Source organism: Apostichopus japonicus, chromosome 12, assembly GCF_037975245.1.
Source record: "Apostichopus japonicus isolate 1M-3 chromosome 12, ASM3797524v1, whole genome shotgun sequence".
Classification (NCBI taxonomy): Eukaryota; Metazoa; Echinodermata; class Holothuroidea; order Aspidochirotida; family Stichopodidae; genus Apostichopus; species Apostichopus japonicus.
In genome coordinates, this window is record NC_092572.1 from 6,611,908 (window position 1) to 6,633,778 (window position 21,871).

General features: G+C 34.7%; 1 protein-coding gene across 7 annotated transcripts; it reads left to right on the forward strand.

The window, feature by feature from the left end:
• Positions 1-850: 850 nt before the first annotated feature.
• LOC139976863 (uncharacterized) lies at positions 851-21,192 on the forward strand. Of its 7 annotated transcripts, none has more exons than XM_071985718.1 (14): positions 851-984; positions 2,981-3,089; positions 3,801-4,118; positions 4,828-5,157; positions 5,475-5,567; positions 5,799-5,838; positions 9,688-9,721; positions 10,305-10,337; positions 12,802-12,864; positions 13,576-13,617; positions 14,363-14,425; positions 16,139-16,201; positions 17,569-17,616; positions 19,695-21,192. In XM_071985718.1, exons 2-14 carry the CDS (start codon positions 3,035-3,037, stop codon positions 19,722-19,724), a joined length of 1,212 nt encoding a protein of 403 aa, XP_071841819.1. In that variant the 5' UTR covers positions 851-984; positions 2,981-3,034; the 3' UTR covers positions 19,725-21,192. The 7 variants fall into 7 exon arrangements, with proteins under 7 accessions (XP_071841819.1, XP_071841821.1, XP_071841820.1 ...); XM_071985720.1 differs by having other exon boundaries at positions 862-984; positions 3,006-3,089; XM_071985719.1 differs by having other exon boundaries at positions 874-984; positions 2,962-3,089.
• Positions 21,193-21,871: the final 679 nt, after the last annotated feature.

Below are 21,871 nucleotides of genomic sequence, written 5' to 3' on the forward strand. Positions count from 1 at the left end.
GAAGCCAAGCTTCATTTCATCAGATTATACTTTTCACAGAATCATTGCAACAAATAACACAGGCAAATGCTCCTTTTGTAATATTGAAAATATTGAGCATGTCTTCTTGGATTGTAATCTACAGCTACTTTATCTTTGGATGTGCAGTTTCATTTTAAAGAAACGTTTCATTTTTTGCGAAGCACAATATTTCTTTTGGTAACGGTCATGGATTAAGTCACAGTATGAGGAAAGCGTGGAAGAACTCAGATATGAATCCACATGAACTTTATACAAACATCTAACGACGCAGATGTGAAATATGGAAGCAATTACATCTTACAGTGATTTTCGAATCCACAATGCTTCGCTTTCAACGACGGAGCACTCCCTTATATATAAATATAATTGTAATAAACATTTACCTGCAAAACAGAAAGCAACCTCGAAATTTCCGTTTATACGCCATTTCTGCAATTTGGGGTGTTTCTCGAGACTTCCCGGAAAGAAGCCACTGAAAAAGCTTGTTGCTTTCAATTTCTTCCCAAACTTCACAAAGAAGGCAATCCCATAATATCTGGTGATGTAACGGCCCATGAAAACAAAATCCAAATGCGTGAACCTTCTTATCCAACCTTTTGTTTCTGTCCCATAGTCCTATGTTCTGGACACTACGCATTTCAAAGAGAAATTCGGTAAAATAAAAATCGGAAATTAGAAACCCTTCATATTAAAACTATGTAGATTTCTCTACCCATAGACGCTCAATAGATATAGATCTGCAATACACACAATGATGTGTCATCGTTAATTGTCAATATGAACTTTGCTCTGACAATTTGCCTTAAATACTGTATATTTTGAACTTTGAACACTATGCAATAAATACGTACAGCTACCGTTCATTTTGGCGTCATTTAGCTGCTTATTACAATATCGCCATTTTGTTGAAAACATTCTTTGGTCTTTGTGTTTAGTAGTTTCTTTGTTAGGAAAGCCAACGAGGTAAGGCTAACATGTTTAATATAATACTAAACAAGTCCAGAACAATCGATTATGGTATGCATTATCGTTAACTGTTTAACCACTTTACGAAAACGTTTCTAAATAATAAATCCAAGAACAAGTGTACATGAGATGTATGTGTAGGCGTGTAGTTTTCAGTTACAACACTCATAAGTATATATGAAAACTGTACTCTATGGATATTCAATGGTTTACAAATAGAATCTGCTTCTACAACAATAATATAATTTATATCTCTTTTCATATCCTTTTACTTTCAACATCTTTAAAGTTTTTCGAAATCTTTGGTTGCTTTTCTTACAATACATTACTCTCTTGTTGTTCAAGTGATGGCAACATGTGCTTTCCTTTCCATGTAATGTTTTACTTTAACAAGTTCGAAATGAAGTGTCTTTATCTATATCAGACGCCAGTTACCTAATAGACTGAACACGTGGTGTGTGTTATCACGTAAAAACATCTGACATTTAGGAAGCAAGGAAATTAAGGCAGTAATAACGCAATGCAAAACACTTATATTCTATGCCAATCATTGCAAGAAACTGAGAATTATAAAAAAAAAATGTATATATTTTAAACTTTGTCACAAGTACTTTTCTGTCACGCAATTGGTAAATTTTGACATCGAACAATATATAGGTTTTTAAAAAAAGCTTATGATATTTTCAACAGTAGATATTATACAAACCCACTATTGTAGGCTCTTTAGACAGGCTACGTAAAATTCGATTTACCTTTCAACTTGTCAAAGAAATTACGTTAACTGGTTGAACGTCCTTCCCAAATTTAAAAAATAGCACATTTCAATTTAAGTTAATGTGAAAGTACCATTTAGAATGCGTTCACAAGTTATACGGGAACTGAGTGTGGATTTATCTTGTGTGTTATATAACAACAAATATCTACATTTCGGTGGGATATCACGTAATAGGGAGGGTCAATAACCATTATCTGGTGCTATATTAAACTGGACCTTATCATATTCGGTAGCGTTTTATTTTTATTTTTATTTTTTTTAGTCTCTTTGTGTGCAGGTATACTAACCTTTTGTTTATACTCAGTTATGGGTCACTTACGTCATTATACAGATTATCCAATCACCACATTTTAGTACTTTAAGGAGGCAAAGTGACTTGACAATTTTTAGGAGTAGGTCTTCACAATTCCTGGAAAAAAAAATACATATTTAGTTAATTTTAATGTGTTAACTGAAACATCATGTAGTAAACAAGAACATGAAGAAAACAGTGTATATTCATATTTACTTGCAAGTCTCGAATATTACGCCGTGCTAACAGTAACGGTTATTAACTCAATGTATGTCTTGATCTCAGATAATTGCGTACTATCTGCAATCAACCATGTATGTTATGTTAGTTTAAAGTAACTTATTTTAAGTCTTACTTTACTTGACAATGTATTCATTCCCAACATCTTCACACAAGTAACGAATGAATTAAACGTATATACTATTCACTCTTTTTGGATATCGGATACAAATCATTCTGGATTAAAAAGCAATGACGGTAATGAAATATAAGCCAAACTGAATTTAATTTTGCTACCGTTTTCATAAAGTTGTAGCTAAACAAATGTTGTTCGAGATACATATTTAACAATTTGCAGCCCAAATTTTACAGATGCAGTATTTACTATACATTTACCCCATGACCAGTATTATAAAGACGGAGTCAAATAATTTTAAAAAAATTGTCAAATGGCAGGGAAGATGTAAACTATGATATTTGCATATGTAGGCTACTACTTAAGAATACACTTTACACATAATTTGGATCAAGTGCAAGCCAGTCAATTGTTCTTGTCATAATAAAAAAGTTCAACTCGACATATTTGAGGTATGCAATATGTTAAAAGATATCTGGTCTGACTCGGCCAATTTTATATTCTCACTGTATCATTTTTATTCAGATAATATTTTAAAGTGCATTTTGTCAGATTTTGTTTGATCCTACAGAGTTTCGTTTTTCTGTCCTACAAAGAGCTACGCATTGTGACAGCAGATGGGAAAATGAAGATTTACTGTATATTTATGATATTTGCATGCGTATTGCCGAAATGCTCAGGTGGGTTGTTTGTTATTATGTCGTCACAAAAGATGTATTACATCTACAGGTGCATCATCAGCAATGTTTTCCCTTGGTCGTATTTTATAAATAACGAGTTTCAATAGTGTTAGTTACAGCTACAGGCACTTTGGAAGCTGATTCGGCTCCACCAAACTTAGACGAATTTGATATTCACATGTTTATATTCAGTTAGGGATTTATGCAAGTACGTTGAACGTTTGCTTTGATTTAAATGTTTAAAAAAAAATCCACCAGTAATATTACGTATAGTTACATTGGAGACGTATTCAAACGTAAATGTTTCTCTCAGGCAAGTAATTTCTCAGAAAAAGTACCAGAATGCAGATTTTTTATAACTAAATGTCACATATTTGTTAATTGCATTAATAAAGGAATTATACAATGCAACTTAATTTCTTGGATCAAGATCGATCGTTGTTATATGGAACATGGAACATAATAAAGAGTCAAGGGAGAAATTACTGTAACCATTCGTCTCATCAAGTAAATTTCGTAATTGAATTCATTTTCAGCATAAAAATGTGTATCACTAAAGTTGGTGTCCATTATATAAGTACTTATTGTAATCATTACTGCGTTTCATTTTCGACTGGGTATTATTCTGTTATTCTGTAGGTCTGTCGAATAATATCTTACTAGACCTAGTATGAAATTGCATTTATAAGAGGAACTATTCAATTGTTACAGCCTACCACATATCAGACAGTGAAGCAGGCAGGACCACAGCCTCTACTTTAGTCAAGGAAGGACTGCCGGCAGAAATATTTTGCATGGTGGAAGGAACTGGCGATTATTTCTGGAGAAAAGGAGAGTCTTTTGACAAAAGCACACTTGTGGCTTCGTTTACCGGTGACAATGCCAATAAAGACAACGAGCCGTATGTTGTAAGAGTAAATGGGACACTTTTCATTAGAAACGTTACTCTTAAAGATGAAGGAAAATACTTTTGCCGGGTCACCTCGGTAGAAAACGAATGTCATGGAGAAGTAAAGGTTTTTGTACAAGGTTCGTTCTTGCCAGTTAGAAGAGTAAGATCAGATCTTTTGTTGGCTTAATATGAGAAGGACATTCTGTTTCAGATGTATTTGTTGTGTAGGGGATACATATAAAGCATCAGTTGTACTGATAGTCGAACGTTTTATAAATAAAAAAAGTGCAAAAAAAGTGCGACACAAAAAAAGAACATTTTATCCACCGATGCTTTTAAAATTCAAAACAAATTTTACATTTTACCATAAATTTCTTGAAATAAGACTCGAGACAATGACGAGCCCTCTCAATGCCCATTCTTACCAGGCAAACCATGGTAGTATTTGACGTACTAGACTATTTGTAAAAAAAAGTCATAAGTCATAGAATCGGTAAAATTAGTCCACCTTCTTAAAGAATTTGAAAGCAGTTAGGTAGTTTATTTACTGAGCCAGATATCACTTTATTCTTTTAATTATTTGTAGTAAGCGAGCAAAAACGTATTTCATCTCCTTTACAACTGCTCGTGCAAATGGCTATAATTTCAGCAACTTTACATCAATCGAGCGTAATGCTAATATTAATTGTACGGCAAAGAATATAAACGTAAGCACTATGAAGGCGGCGTACAACAACAACTGTTATACAGAGTGACGCTTATCGTGTAATGAGTCTTCAGAGAGATAGTTCAAATTTATAAATATTTAAAACTTGACTAATTATTGTTATTCTGTTTTATTATCAGCCTCTCTCCGTAACTTTGTCCTTGATATCGATGCCTGTGATAACGAAAGCAGCTGTTTATCGTACATCAGTCCATCTCAGTCCATTTCTTTGACATGTACGGCATACAATGCGCCTCCTTTAATGACGTTAAAGTGGTTTAACGGATCCAAGGAGATCACAGAAGGCATTCAACAAAATGAAATATTACCTCTAAATGGCAATTCAAGATATATTACCAGTACAGTAACCGCTGTCTATGGACATCCTGCAATCTTAACGTGTCAAGCAGTAGATCCGAAGAGAAGCAACGATGATGTAAGATTTGTCCACGCTCAAGTTAAAATGACAGGTAAAAAAATCTTCCGGAAATATATGTGACACAGTGGTTGGTGGACTCAAAAGGCAAATTGGGTATCCAAATGTTCGAAGGAGAGCATACAGTTCTGTGCAGTTAAGAAGCTACAAATAATATTGGCCCGATATTTCTCTTGGCGTATTACAATGTACACGATTGTGACCGCATTAGATTTACGCTCGTTACTAACTGCGCACATTGAGTCCATGCAAGGGCAACATCTTAACCACAGTCATGTACACTCAAATAATTCTTAGTTGATCGAAATTCAGCACGGTCTCAATTTCTTCCAAATGATTTCATCTTTTCAGTGCCTTTCATTGAAACATTGCCGATTTGGTTATTCGTAGCAGTAACATCAGCAGGATGCTTTATCGTCTTTGGGATAATTTTACTAATCAAAGGTATGGAGAGAAAAAAGTTATTTTTTATTAGAAAGGTAAAAGGAGTTTTTGATAAGTAGTTAAACTAAATTGTTGACGTTATCCAATGCTCCCAGATCTTTCATATATCTAGGTTCTATTTGTCGAATGCGACGAGCCGTTTCATCCAAGGTATACTTTGTTGTTTGACTTTTGGTGAATGACTTACGCTCGAATATTTTGTTTGATGTTTTATTTTTGTTTTCCATCAAGCAATGGCTAACCGAAAACGGCGAAAGAACAACAAGACGAGGTAAGCAAACGATCGATAATGTAGAAGAATTGTTTATCTAAGCAATGCTACATTTTCGCTGCTTTATTATCCTGTTATATCATGAGTAAGTAACTGGTATGAAACACACTGAGCAGTGGATCAGGATATCGGCTGTAATTACCTACAATTCTTGTTTATTTTATCAATACTTATTTATTGCTTAACATACGAGAACTTCTCATACTAATGAAAGACAAAAGCACCTATTTCCTTTTCTAGTTATTCACTAGGTCGTTACGGATTTACTACTCCTTTGAAAGTTTCAGTCATCGGGACTTCACTTTTAGAAACTGATATCTGTCAAATATTATACAAATAATTAATGGTTTCCATTCGTGCAATAGTGCAAATATTTCATGAGTTGAAAGATGGAATGTTCCATTCAACTCAGTTGCACCTCGTTGAATGGAACAAATGCCATCTTTCAACGAATGAAATATTTTCACTATTGCACGAATGGAAACCATTCATTATTTTTTTTGTACAACATATCATATTAAGATGGGTCAAATGCACTCATGCAACAGATTGTTTTGAACAGACAGGTTTCTCTGGTCTCTTACCATTGAAAAAAGTTCTACAAAAAAAAGTATAACCCATGGTTCTATTTCATAGAGTGGAATAGAGCGGATTGCAATCAACGAGCAATTGACCAATCAAATGACCAGAATACAATAAGGTGTTGTACAAAATGGTTTATCACACTAATTTAGCTTTGCCCATTCTGCTATGTAATGTAAGTCTTCGTACACGTCTGAGAGAGATACCAGAAACTGTAGAGCAGAATACAAGAACTTTGGCAAATTTGAAATTTTAGTGTTCAAGTAAAACTGAAGACAAAGAAGCCAACGAGGATATTGGAAGGTGACTTGATCGATAAGCCTTTTCGGAGGTACACCCTACGCATGCGCGAATCTATGTGCTTGACCTCCGCTTTGGGTCATTTGTGAATAAAATCTGTATTGTTATCGTTGCAAGCGTACTCTAGTAATTACGAACGGGAAATTTTTAAGATAATGGACATTATTTTCATTGTGGTAGTCCCGCAATTTAAGTAATAATACCAATTCGCATACCGCAGTCGCAGATCGACGGAGGATGCCTGCCTTCTTCTGGACACTATTCTACGTCAACATGTGGACACTCCTAGTAATTATGCAAGGATTTGTTTTATGGACTTCAGTTCTGCATTTAATACCAATTGCTGTTCTAAATTACTGGACATTATGAAGGCGTATGTCAGTGACAATGTAATTATTCTACTTTATGATTTCCTGTTTGATCGTACACAGTTTGTTCACTGTAACAGTGCCAACAGTGATACTCTCGTAATTAACACTGGTGTTCCACAGGGTTGCTGCTTGTCCCCATTACTTTTTGAAATTTACACTGATTCATTAGTCTCATATTATGATAATGTTTATATCTTGAAGTATGCAGACGATACTGCCATAATTGGGATGTGCACCGATAAAAACCCACAGTGTCTAACAAATTATTTTGCAGCCATAGAGTATACTGTGAATTTGTGCAAGGATAATTATATGCTTATTAATGGTAAGGAAACCAAGGAAATGATTGTTGATTTTCGTGCAGTGCAAAGTCATGCCCCATTGTACATTGACAATAATGTGATTGAGGTTGTATCAGATTTTAAATATCTTGGATGAAACTTTAGCAGCTCGCTGGAATACTTGGAATACCCACGTGAACAATATGGCATCAAAAGCTAAACAGAGATTGCATTGTATTCGTAGGCTCGCCGGCTTTGGCTTAGATTTTGATAAGCAGCTTTGGCTTTTTCAGACAATGGTGTTGTCTTTCCTTGTGTATGTGGCCCAGTTTGGTTATCATCCTGTTCTAAAGGACAATTAGACTACTTGAATAAATCCATCAAGTTGTATTCTACCATCACAGATGATTTTATTGATCGTATCATATGTCTATGTGCTTCTTCTATAGTCGAGGATTCCGATCACCCTCTTTTTGATTTTTACATAAACCACGTAGATTTTACACGATCCCACGTATATGCGTACAGAACGGTTTAGGCGATCATTTTTACCTAGAAGTATTAAAACTTTGAATTGTATGATACATAGATAACTTTTTTAACCTATTTTTAAGATGCTCTAGTCCATTTTATTATATTGTCATTTTATGATGAATGTCAATAAATTTTACTTTACTTAATTTACTTTACTTTTAATAATATTTTTCCTACATCGGAAAAGAACTAAAGACGTCAGGGGGTGATAATGATACTGCGTTCGCGGTATGAACGCTAATATTATTTTATAATGGAACATAGCGCTCACGGCACTCCGAGAGTGTCCTTAACTGTGTAGCGCGAGAGCCATTTTGTGTGTGTTTTGACCTGTATCTTCATGTGTATTTAATCCATCATTTTGGACCATCCACATTTTGAAAGCTTAAACTGTTAGCTTTCTGGTGGTGTATGCCTTAATCAATATATATATATTTTGGTAACCTTACGCCAATTTTTAATTAAAAAAGTGATTTTAGGATATTTTCAATGAGAGTACACTTGAAACCCCTAGTTTTTCCGCACTGTGTGGGCTATATTTGCACCGTAACTTTTGTATGCGAAGTCCTATAATCCCAGTTCAAACGGTGAATTAAACTTTGAATATTCATCACGTTTTCTACCGATTCTTAACTAGCTTGACCAATGAGAACCTTACGCCAAATTGCAAACTAAAAAGAAATCAGGGATATTCCTTGTGTTTCCCTTTGTTCTCAATCGACATGACGTCACAATACTGTACTCAGCACACGTTGGTGAAAGAAGTGTTGTTGTTGTCTTCGTTCGAAGTCGTAGTGGGGGTTCGGACTAGTATTACATTGGTATTAACCCCCTAATGCATAATGGAACAGTCCCTGACGCTCTCCGCCGCCGCGTGATTGTCCACAGAGCAGCTAGGAAAAGTAGGACAGCAGAGAAACCGCAAAGCTGTGCTTGCTGCACAGCCAATTCTTAGTTTTCGCTGTGAGCGTTTATTTGTCGCATAGTGATTAATCGAATATGTAGAAGTTAGCACCAATGAAATATACATGGGAAATATCGTCGTAGCATGTCATATTACTGTTACTAAAAAATGTTAATACGATAGAAAATCATTTCTTCGAAAAAGAATTTTGTATGTGAATGACCATAAGATAACGAATTTGGATGATTTTTTTACTTCAAATACTTTTGCCTTTACAACCAGTGCAGATCATATTCATGCAGTATGCTCACTATAGGTTCTGCACCTTTGTCGCTACTTTAGAACACACTGTTGTTTGTAATGTTGGGGCAAGCTGAGGCAATCTCTTCGTAGCGAATACAAGTGCGACAAGTTCTTCTTCGACAAGAAACTTCTTTTCTTCCCAATAATTTAAGTCCTCGCTCCATTAAAAAGTCGTTCAAAGCCTTAACCGTCAATATCTTGATATCATCGATGTATGTTCTAACCTCCAAGCTGTCGAGTGACGATACAATTCACAGTCGACCGTTGGACATGTTACTTTATCATAAGCTGGTGGTATCTCCGAACTGGCTTATTGAAATAAACGCCATTAAGTTGAATTCCTTTCTCTACAGATTTGCCCTAATACTATTTGAGCTAAAGGCAAATAAGCATACATGATTCGTGAAAATACGATTTCAATATATTAGACTTTGGAAACGAACAGGATCGTTGAATATTATATATATATATCAAGAAATATACAAACACATGAAATTGCTTCTCGTTGCACCGCATCTTATATTGATAGTGAATTATGTATAATGCCAATCTTGTTATCACTTATCTCTGCCAGGAAAGGAGAAAACGTTGAGCTTTTGGCGAACCAGGTAAAATATTAATAATATCCGCTAATGTTAAAACAATCTTGGATGATAGTATTACAAGTGTATAGCTTTGCTTGGCAAGTTTATACATTACGATATATATGAGACATTGCAGTAGTTATGAAAAATTCCCTCTCTGGTGCATGACTTTCTCGAGTAAGGGTGGTCAAAGGTGTACTTCAGGTTATGAAAAACTCCAATTACGATGTTTAATGTTTAAGAACAAAATCTTGGCTTAAAACTTCGTTGACCTAAAACGTAATTATACAAACGCTATGTGTACTGGATGGGATATTTTCCTTTCTAATAGCTATATTGAAAATTAATACTTTGCAAATATTTCTCATTAAAAATTGTGTTTTAAATACATGACACTAACAGGCTGTAGTACTTAATTTTTCATACAGGATTCAATGCCCTATAAAACAAAGTCACAGCTAGGCTCAATGTTATCTTCAATTTGATTGCAGAGTCTTTTGCATGGAAATATCATGAAATGATCAACTGGTATTTAACAATGATTGCATTATTTTTTTCGTTTTTTCGTTCTTCATTTCATTGTAATTCATTCTCAATTTTTATGCAGGAAAAGAAAGATGGAGAAATATCTGAACTGAAAGTAAGAATACGCTATTTACCTCTCTTGATGTTACGCACTTAAGTAATAACAATATCAAATGTTTAATGGATTATTTTCTAGCCATGATAACCACTAAACACATGATTTATGTCCAACCCTCTAGCTGTCGAGCCGATCTCTGTTTTCTCTGTTCGTTCTATTTTCTTTTGGTGTTATCAATATCAGCTTTTACGATAGCGAATGGGCGCAATAAGTACTTGCGAAAGACTAATGTTTGATTCGGTATACGCTACAGTATAGTTGGCCGTAAAAGACAGGACCAAAAACCAGATGATATTATGCACTTAAGTTATAACAACATGAAATGCTTACTGGATTTCGTTGTAGCTAATAACTCTAAGAACATGAATAATGTTTAACCCGCAAGCTGTCGAGACGATCTGTGCTGGTTTATTATCTATGTTAACTTTTAGAATAGCGAATGCACTCCTAGGTCCTTGAGAAAGACTTCTGTTTGATTGGGTGCACGTTGCAGTATAGTTGGCCGTAATAGAGAGGACACTTTGTAAAATTAACAAATTAAAATTGAATATTAATATTATTTTGCTGTTAGATTGAACAAATTCGATTTAGTTACACTATTATAAATAAGAATTCAAATTGAATCTATTGAAAGTGTTCTGTTGTTATATTGGGCAATAAAGGATTTTGCACATGAAGTGAATCATTCTGCACTTTGAAGAAAAGGAAACATCATCATATCTATTCAAAAGATATTTCATTTAATAATCTAGCAATCTGCTGTAGCGTTATTTACAATAAAATCAACAACGTTTAGTTTCTTACGTCCTGATCTGTAGATATATTTATATTTAATGCTGAAATAAATTAGAAATGTTCCAGACAAACGTCCAGATTTTGCAACAATCAAATGTTTGCCATGAAAAGTCAGCATTTCGATATTTTAAGAAATGTTTCCGGGTTGCCCAGGAACCGCACCACAACTTTGATATACAATACAAAAAAATGTCAGTGTAATTCCTGTTCTGAAATGTATTTGAGTTATTGAAAATCATTAAAGTAAACAACATTTCTGAGATTGTTGCAGTGTGCATTGGAACAACAACAACAGCCAACGCTATATGGCACAGCTCAAAGAAAATCTTCCTCTTAACTGAATACATCAAACATGTTAGCAAACAAAACTATTGTTGGAAGGGTGAGGTAGGAGTGGAAGGAGTGAAATCGACATAGATGTATAGTTCAAAGCTTGGAATCGAATTTGGGGTGCCATGGACTCGGACCTGTCTCGGACTCGGCTTGCTTTTGACTAGAAATTGGACACCGAGCCCGGATGTACTGGAATCAGCTATTCATCTATGGTATTTTGTTATCAAATGGCATGAAAGCATTTATTAAACATGTCAAAAAGTGGTCTTATAGGAGAACTATGGGGAAAAAAGTTTATATGATTAAAACATTTGAGCAATTATATTACTTAAAATGTGTACAGTATGTATATTTAACTTACAATATGAAAGCAAAGAGAAATGTTTAAACGTCGTAAATAATTTGGAGCTTCATAAGGCTAAATAATTCTATGTAAATAAACGCTGTACGGGGTACCTGTAAACTTGTGTATTTGGCACCATGTGACTTGCTTTATTCCTTTTACTTATCATTTGCTGTTTTTTCCACCAATCACTGACTTTAATAAATGAATTTAAAGTTATGTTTTCTAACACCTTACGTGATGCATGTGGATCGATTAACTTTCTTAATATAATACCTTTCCTCCGTAAAATTACGTTTTGTTTCGAATCCCCCCACCCCCACCACGCCCCCTCTACAAAGAAATTCTACTATTTTGTTGCAAAATAATGACCTGTAAAACATTGCCATCGTCAGATGGGGCTGTGTGAGCATCCTTGTTTTTAATTGCCAACACCCCCCCCCCCACACACACACACGTGAAATTTAGTTAAAGGCTCCGTTTTGATATAGACAGGATGCTCTTACAAGATGAAAATATGAAAAAAAGAATTATCAAAGGGTAAAATGTTCATTTACATTGATAATTTTCAAACAATGAAGCAAAAATTACCGCTGCTGTTGTAAGATACCATAATTACAAGTACTTAGATCTTTTTCTGTAAATATTACAGTTCACCCGTCATATTTATAGCCGTCGGAATGAGCACACGGTTTTATAGGGGCTCGCAATATCCATTTTCTGCTCATACAAATTCCAAAGATTACATTTTTGGTTGTTACATGTTGATTTCATAGGTGTGCAGTAAATCAACCCGTCCATATAGGCAAACACAATACAGCTAATTTTGTAAAAGCCGTTGCTATACTTAGAATATTTACAATAGAGAGAACACTGATGTCGGGTAAACGTCTTAACACAATGCTTAACATGTTTTATTCATTTTTCTATTGCTTTGATGAAGATATTAACCATGTGCTACTGTATATGTGTTTCAATGTTTCGTTGAAGGAGTTAGCAAAAACCAAAGACCAAGAAATAGCAAATAAAGATGAAGAACTAACCAAACTGAAAGTGACTATATGCGGAGTACATGTTTTAGATCAATAACGAACAAGTATAGGATGAGATAAGAGTCGATTTTTATTCCACTCGATACTCATAATTAGCACAGTAACTACTGTTCATGTCCTGCAACACATGTTACCGTTTTACGAACACAAAGTAGTAATTAATAATGCACGGTCGTGGGGCATGAACAGTAGTTGCTGTACCAAATATTAGTTCTGGTTCATTAATACGCGATTCTAAAATGAAGTCGTATCTAGTAGTTGGATGTTATAAGTAGGCATATGGATAAAACCGAACATCTCCTTTCTTCGCTCTCTTGGGCATGACGGATTGGCCTTATTAAAGATAGTTGTGAACTGAAATCACGCGGTACCATACCTCCTTTACGTCATCTCGTAATCATCTTATTCTTCATAGACTCCTTGTCCAGTCGCGCAGTTCTTTGTCTGATAATTCATTGGCAGTAATTACTGATATTGACAAAGATGTTCTAGTGAACCTTTCTGTTTGAATGTAGCGGAAATTTGTATATTATATCAGAAATTGCTTAAACGTTGACATCTGCATTGACGTCAAGATATAGAAGAAAAAACTAAAATATTAACATAACACAATATAAATAAGTTTGGTTGTCTTACAGTTACAATTATATTAAGCTAGATTTCGTATTTCACTCGATTTTTTTTATCTCATCTTAATGTATCTTTCTAATAGAGAGACGTGCAGAGCAAAGCGAAATCAATAGCCGACTTAGAGGTAAGTTATACTCACTGATTGGTATAAACGTATGAAAACAATATAATACAAATAAAACGTATACTGAAGCTTACAATGATTACAGAGTACAAGGTAATTCAATTAACGTGTATGTAATTAATCAAATTATAAACCAATGTAAAATTTGTCCTTAGTTATCTCGCGAAATCACACTGGCTTTGAATGAAATATTCAAATATCTTTGCAAAATGTCGATATATTGCAAAGTCTAGGGAAAAACAAAAATATTATAATCCTGGAGGGTTGACTGTAACACAGTTATATCTAACACAGAAATGATCTCATGATGTGATGAAACGAGAGCTAAGGAATAAGACATTGGAGGCACTTTCTTCTTCATAATATTGCATTTTGTCTTAGTCGTTTACACGGTTTTTATTTTGTAAGTCTGTCAGTCATCAAAACCAAACTGCTAGGCAATTAGATTTGTCTTGCGATGTTGTAATAACGATGACTGACCTCGATATCTTTTGTTTCAGTGCGAAACTATGGACTGAAGTTGAAGTGTTCCAATGGTCCTGTGAAAAGCCTTGTAGCCGATGTATACGACTACAAGGATTTGTGTGTGATTTAGAAAACCATTGGTTACAGTTTCACACAAACATACCAACTATTACTTCATTGGGAATGATTGAATTTAGCGGAGAAGTGCTAATATGTTATGTTTATGTCTATGTTATGTGTACTGATTAGTAAAGTTGCATCTGCATTTTATCTCTTATAGAAAACGGTGAAACAAAAAGACAAAGAAATTAAAAATCAACTTGACAAATTTCTCGATTGCCAGGTAACTTTCAGTTTATATCGTTTATCTAACAAACAAGGGCTTTAAAGGCCTAAAATGAGATCTGGGGAGGAATCATTCATCAGACTTGTCACTGCGCATAGCTATCAAAATTAATATATATACTCGTTTGACATTACGAATCACGTTCACGTACTAACGATTCGTTGTTTCGCGATTTTTCAATTACTTGAAGATATTGAAGAAAGATTTATAAACAGTAAAGCTCAAACGCTCACGTAGAGTTGAATTCTGACTTTCGGCAAAGATATACGGATTTATGAGGTTTCTGCTAGATAAATCAAAAGGCCCGTAAGTGGGACATGCAATGGTTGGATTATGTCATTCCTAATTTTGTCCGTCATTCTGACGAATTCAAACATCTGCATTAACAATTCTCTCAATGACTGGTTCTATATTAAAAATCTGTGACGTATTCTTAAGAAACTCTATCATTCTATTCTTATCTCTCGACGATATGAAATGGTACCCAAACAGGTACAACATAGATAATATGCGGCAAAAAAAGAGAGCTGAAAACATTTCCTTTGCACCTTTGTTCAAAAATGACACGATATAAGCCAAACTAGAAACAATGTAATACACTTAGCTAAAAAAAAATATATATCTCAGGTTGTCGTCGATGCATATCTTTAAGTAGTAAGTTTTCAATGTTCGTCAACTTTTGATCAATATATTTTAACACTTAGTGATTTAGATGAGAGGAGGCCTTCATGCTTTATGCATTGGGGATTTTGGGGTGAGCTATAAGTTCTGTCGATCGCATATTGAACTATATTATTTACAGAATGATGATAATTCAATGATCATTGACAAATGAACTCTTAGATATTTTGCATGATAATGCAGTATTATCAGCATATTTTGTGACTGAGAGATGATTGTTAGATTTAGCTTCGTGTATAAAGTATCTGCAGTTTAAGGTGTCGAGACCACCCGTTAAGAAATGAACTAGCCAATGTAGTAGCCATGCCTTAGTAATAAATCCACAAAAAAGTCTGTAATTAACTGATTCGGTAATGCATTTTAAAAACACTAGAGAAATCCAGAAGAAGCACCTTTGACGTAGTGGTTTGCTCGCTATTCAATTGTGACACAACATCATGGATAAGTGATAAGCACAGCGTCAACACACGATACACCTTTCTATAAAAGCGATAGCTCATTTGAGGAACAACGGGGATTGCAAGTATGAACCTTACATTGATGAGATGATTTGTTATTTCCTCATTTTCCCCATCCTGTTTCAAGTTTATCTGCAAAAATATAGTAATGTACAAGACTCGAGGAAATTACAGAACAAGCAGGGACTTTATATATTTGAAAGTAGTGTGAAATAAAACATTAAAGTAAAATTTATAGCAAATATGACTTAGTTACGAAGACGTGAGTATGTTTCGTGCAAAATAATACTTTACTCAATTGTTCAATAGCAGTTAAGGGTTTCTGACACTACTTTTAAATCCTGATATACTCAATTCTAAGCAATACATTTAGTTTATCAAAATATCCAGCGCATTTATCTCATTTTACGAATGATTTACTCAAATATTATAACACACGTAGATTCAAACAAATCTAGCTTATTCTTCAAGCAATTCCTTAAACAGAACATACATTCACCCTTGTCTACAGTAATACGTTCGATTCGGATCCTTAAAATGAAATTCTGTGTTTGTTCCCCTTTTTATATAGAGCAAGTTGAAAGCAAAGGATAGTGAACTTGAGAAAATCAGTAAAGTATATGCTAACTTAAAGGTGAGTTTTTCAATTTCAAAAGTTCATTGTTGCTGCAAGTCGTAGTGAACACTATGGGTAGTGATAGAAATATTAAGCCATCAATAGCTAGTCATTTCTGATTGGCAAACTGTTTTCGATACTCAGTAACGTTTAGACTATACTAATGTAATTACTATTTATATATTTATTTCGTACTTAAAACGATCATTTCATAAGTTGACCATTCGCCTTCTCTATTCATTAGGACTTAAACATTAAGATATAGTTTATGTCCCCTTTATGTTTTAAAAAACAAAGACTAGTTGTGTGCTATTTTTCGTTGAATTAAAATTAAAGGGGAAGTTAATGGGAGAATTAAACATAACAATACAGTTTCAAGTGGTAACATGATGATTTTTTTTTAAATAAAGCATTTCCTCGAGTTACGGTGAAAAAATAAAAGCAGAGAAAACACTGAATTATCCTTGGTCTTACCAACAACGAAACACTACAAGTCATCAGTACAAATGCTATAAACTTCGAAGATGGGTAAAGAGTATAAAATGATAGAGTTCTTAAGAACACTCGATTACGTCCCCAATATAAAGTACACGTACATCCCAAAACTGAAATACTGTTCTGATATTTTATAATCAATTTCAACGTTAAAACAATACAAGAGGCTGTTTTGTGGAAGGAAGGGACACATCACACAGCATCAACCAACTTGGTTTCATTTGTATTTGGTGACGCCTTCCACTCCACCTCCTGCGTCTTAAACGTCTGCACTAATTGTTGATTAATGTGTGCACCAAATGAAGCCAGTTGAGTGAATGGATTTTAATTTTATGAGAATTAGAAAGGCCAAGGATCAGTACAAAGACAACATATTTACAGGCGGATGATATATATATATATATATATATATATATATATATATATATATATATATATATATATATATATATATATATATATATATATATGAGAATCGTCCTCTTTTCATTATTGTTAAAACCAACATACATTATATTTATCCCTTATATCCTGTCCATATCCAAGTGTTACCGTACAGTACAAACGTTTCGGGTAACTTTTACTTTAGCACAAAATAAAAAAGTATTCAAACTTAATTTTGCAGATTTGAAGGCTAATAAAATGCTATGACTCATGTAGACAAATAAGGCTATAAACATCCATGCATTTGTAGAGCAATTTGACGATTGTGCATGCTACATTTCTGATTACGGATATATTATTCACTGTTTGATAACCAAAACACTTAAAAAAAAACCCAGTAAAAACACCCATATGACACTAATGACACACTGATTTATGATTCAATATGCACTCTTTTACACTTAGTTCATACATATACCTTTATACTGCTTTTTCATCTTACGTAGGCCTTGTTGGAGAAAGAACGTGAATTGAATCGCGCTAAGGAACAGAAAGTAAATATTGCATCTGTCAATGTGTTTAATAAAGACCAAGCTATGACCTTCTCAATACCTAAAAGATTTCTGGAATTTTTTTATATATTTTTTTTTGCATTTGTGTCAGTGCTACAAGTTACACGGAACATTTTAAAAGTCAATATCCTTTCAGTGTATGGCAAAAATGCAAACGTACTGACAAAAAATATATCACTGGTATGTCACCCTTTTATACTGCTGGAAGCAATAGTGGTGTCGAGACTCACGATGTCCTCTAATCGTATCATGTCGTTAATCTCTTTTCCTTGCTGCCTTAACAGCATACTCAATATGACAAAAGTCATTTTGTGTCAGTTATTTCAAAAAATTAATGTAACATCGATGAAAGGACGAATAGCAGGTCTTGATTGTGTATTCGCTTGGAGAAACTAGAACTGCATTTTCTGCAAATGAGCTGTATTGTAGTGCGCGTGGAGTGATTGCGGTATTAGGAAGAACATTTCGGTTGTTTATGGTGTTTATCTTGGGCGGACAACATACCAGGGAGTATAGTCATGTAGGTACCTACAAAGTGCGAGCGCTTGTGAGCGCCGTGACATGCTCAGAATAGGTTGGTAATGCAGCTAGCCTCTGAAACAGCTACTATATGAAACTTAGTTTCAACGACCAGTCATGTACGTATCGTTCACTTGGCCAGAATTGCCAATATTCTAGCGCGCACACGAAATTCAATAATTGCCGGGAGAATGGGACAGGGGAGAAGTTTAACCAAGCTAAAGAAACTTGACCTTTGTATTACCTAATATAATGATAGCCTCCATATTACCTGTTCAGTTATCAGTAGCTTTAGTTATGCTTTTTCATCCGCCTTGGTGCACATGCCTTTCTCGGATTCCTGTAAGTATGAAACCTCATCGGAAGTACACAAAAGTACAACAAAATTATATTTAACTTGAACTGATGACTTTTCTGGAAGTCACTTTTGACGACAGAACGACCTATGGTATAACGAGGAAAGCAAATAAAGCAACTTCGGACTGTATAACAGGTTGAGTCAGTCACGAAAATGTGTAGACTTCAAAAATATTGCATAATTTTTGTTAGAGAACACTACCGCATGTGGTTACACAACCAATGGACAATATAATAACGGACGTCATGATTGACAAGCAAAGCCCGCCGTTTAGAAAAGGTAGGCCCCTGCAACTTTATTACATTAAGTGTTTTACAAAGCAAACATAAACCAGATTTGCGGGTCTCCTCAAATCAAGACATTAATTTGAGTGGTTCTTTATGTACTTGTTTGCCAGTATTAATGTGTATTTGTTTAGTGATTTACAGCAATGCTCAACACTTCTCAACTATGTTTGCCCCATAAAGACATACCCCTCAGCCGAAAGGTGGAACATCGTATAGTTTCTGGTGATTATGTACAGAGAAAACATGATCTTAATGCCAATTCAATACAGCAAACTTTTAGAATCATGTCGCGACCTAACATGATATTCTTCCTTTCATTAGGCAATTTGTCAACAGCGAAATGCCTTAGCGTGGGTGTAAGGTTACGGCCTTGCTCTCTGTATTATTCCTGTAGAATAGTGTCAATATTGGATAGCTATAACAATACCTAAACCAAGCGAAAATTAGCTTTGAGCTAAATGCACTCGTTACTTGTTAACACCAGCATGCATAAATGAAGAAAAGCATAAACAAACGGTTCCAATGCTGCCAAAATACATTCCTTCCAAAAATCAAGACTTGAGAAGTATATATGTTGTTCCGGAATTTTGGTAGGGTTCAATTATTTATTAGAAGTACTAGATTTAACGTAATCTTCCATTTTAACATAAATTTTGCGTGACTGCCCTTATTTATAAAGAGATTAATTAAGCTGTGTAATGTGTAATGCCTTAATAAGATTATCTAGTTCTTGTAAATGCCTGTTCTCTACAAGCTATTTCAAGTAATATGAGGACTATGAAACCGTAGATTGATCCATTCTTCCTAACCTGTCTCCCGGCCCCTGTTTCTACACCCGTGCTACGTGGTAATAATTACATCCAAAACGTTTTCATGTTTATAATTGTTCCACACAGAGTTCCGGAAGGAGTTCTAATAACAAGTAAGGAAAGAACTAGAAGGGGAACTGATGACGAATAAGCTCTCTTGATGTTGCTGGAATTATCTCTTGAAGAAATCTAATATTTTCAATTGTGATGTGAAATATCATATGTTGTTAAACGATCATCATTGACCTTTTCCACAACTTTTCCAGCTAACTTTGTTCTCAGGATAGCTCTTAATAAGTCTATCTTACAACCCTATGACAAATTTTGCTACTTTGTAACATTGATGCCATACTGGAACAGAATAAGACATTTCTTTCATTCATTACCTTTCAAGGTGTTTTTCGATGTCAATATTTTCAACTCATCGGCTTCATGATTTAAACACAAACCCTCATTAATCTTAACACTACTATGCATCATCCTTTGCTTTTGATTTTGATTTTTTTTATATTAGTATAACAAATTGTTGTATCATTAGTGATTGGTATTGCCTTAGTAACAGTGGCTAACGGACATTCCTAATGATTAAATAACAGTGAGAAAGTGATCCATTTCTGCCTAATAACTAACAACCAGCAAGTAAAAATTCTTCACGAATAGCTGATTGTGATTTAGCTTTTCCACTCACACGATTACTCACTTGAAAGAGTGAGCAACTACTGACAGGCTAACTTTAGTGAACAAGTGAGTAATATTTCGTGAGTAAATGTTGATGAGTAGGAACCTTCTCACAAATAACTAATGACCGGGTAACTGTTCAACGAATATTGTCTAAGCCAGTATAATTCTCATGATTAAAAGGTAACAAGAAAAGCGAACTGTTTCGCACGGTAATTTGGTGAGAAAATGATATGTTATCACGATCACATTAGCCTAATGAAACTAATTGGCTGTGTAGCTCGACCTTTTGCCAATTTTTAATAAGTAAGGAACTACTGACAGGCTTAAGTTGGTGAAGAAATTAGTAATTTCTTGTGAGTAAATGCTAATGAGCAGGTATCCTCTCACAACTTACTATTGATTAATGACCGGGCAACTGCTCACCAATAACTGTTTAAGCCAGTGTAGTTCTCATTATTAAAGGATAACAAACATTGGTGTGCAAACGAGATGTTCTCACGTACACTTTAAGCTAATGAAATTAATGGACTGTGTAGCTGACAGCCTTCAGATTGGCCCACTAGGAAAACTATCTTGTACTCGGGTTGCATTTTTTAAATGGCAAAATAAAGGCGATGATTCAGCAATTATTTGATAAACCGATTGAACTTTTTAGTGTTTCTGTGGGCTGGTGATTATTAATAACTCAAACTTCGCCGCTGTCGGTTAATTTATCATACCCAAAGTTACACTATCAACCATTTACATACAAAAAAATCCTGCTTTCTAGGCTATCGTCTTTTGTATTAAGTGTCACCGTCATTGTTTTATGATTATACTTATTGTTATCACATTTATGAAGTAGTATAATCTGGATAGCTTACCAGTCTTTTATGATGTAGAATAGATATATGTGTGAATGTTCTGCAATTGGCTATCAGTATTTTTCTTGTCTTTATACTGTAGTGAAAATCTGTACTGTAAAACACAAGGGGTGGGTGGGTGGGGGTATTTTCTAGTGTCATGGAAAGTCTAAGAGTGAACAATCCTTCACTCCTCGGTAGGTGTACCCAATGCGGTGATTTCTATGGGGCGCGGCTGTTTATTTAGGTATGGATGTGCACGATGTATAGCAGTGCATGTTTGTTATTTAGTTTTGAGTGGTCCGCTATGTTTTAGACATCGAAGAATTAGGTTGTGTGCTGCCGACTATTCTGACATTGATGCTGTCGATTTTTGACACAGTTCGCACTCCATGCTTACCTCTCTGTCCAATACGACGTTATGATATGTATCACTGCTGGCACTCATTATCACGAATTTGAATTTCAAAGGTGAGGGGATCTCAATAGCAGAATCTTAATTCTTATTAAAAACAAGGCTAAAGATGATCCGATGCGTTCGGGATTTACAGGAACAGTAGGCAATAAGAGATTTGCACGCAACTGACAAGTTAAATCTGGCCGAATGCACATGCAGCTCTGCAGCCGATTCACACAGAGATCACAGTAACTATTATAAATCTTAAAGTTCTGTACCACAGTAAATACTGGATTGTGCTGACAAATCTGATAAATCGGTAGCATGTGCAATTAGGTTAACAG

Excerpts from the sequence above, each read along its gene's own strand:
- LOC139976863 (XM_071985713.1), top strand. The coding sequence starts at position 996 with ATGTTTAATATAATACTAAACAAGTCCAGAACAATCGATTATG. Across the intron at positions 3,090-3,800 it reads CGTATTGCCGAAATGCTCAG|CCTACCACATATCAGACAGT; the intron begins GTGGGTTGTTTG and ends CAATTGTTACAG. Across the intron at positions 16,202-17,568 it reads AAGTATATGCTAACTTAAAG|GCCTTGTTGGAGAAAGAACG; the intron begins GTGAGTTTTTCA and ends CATCTTACGTAG.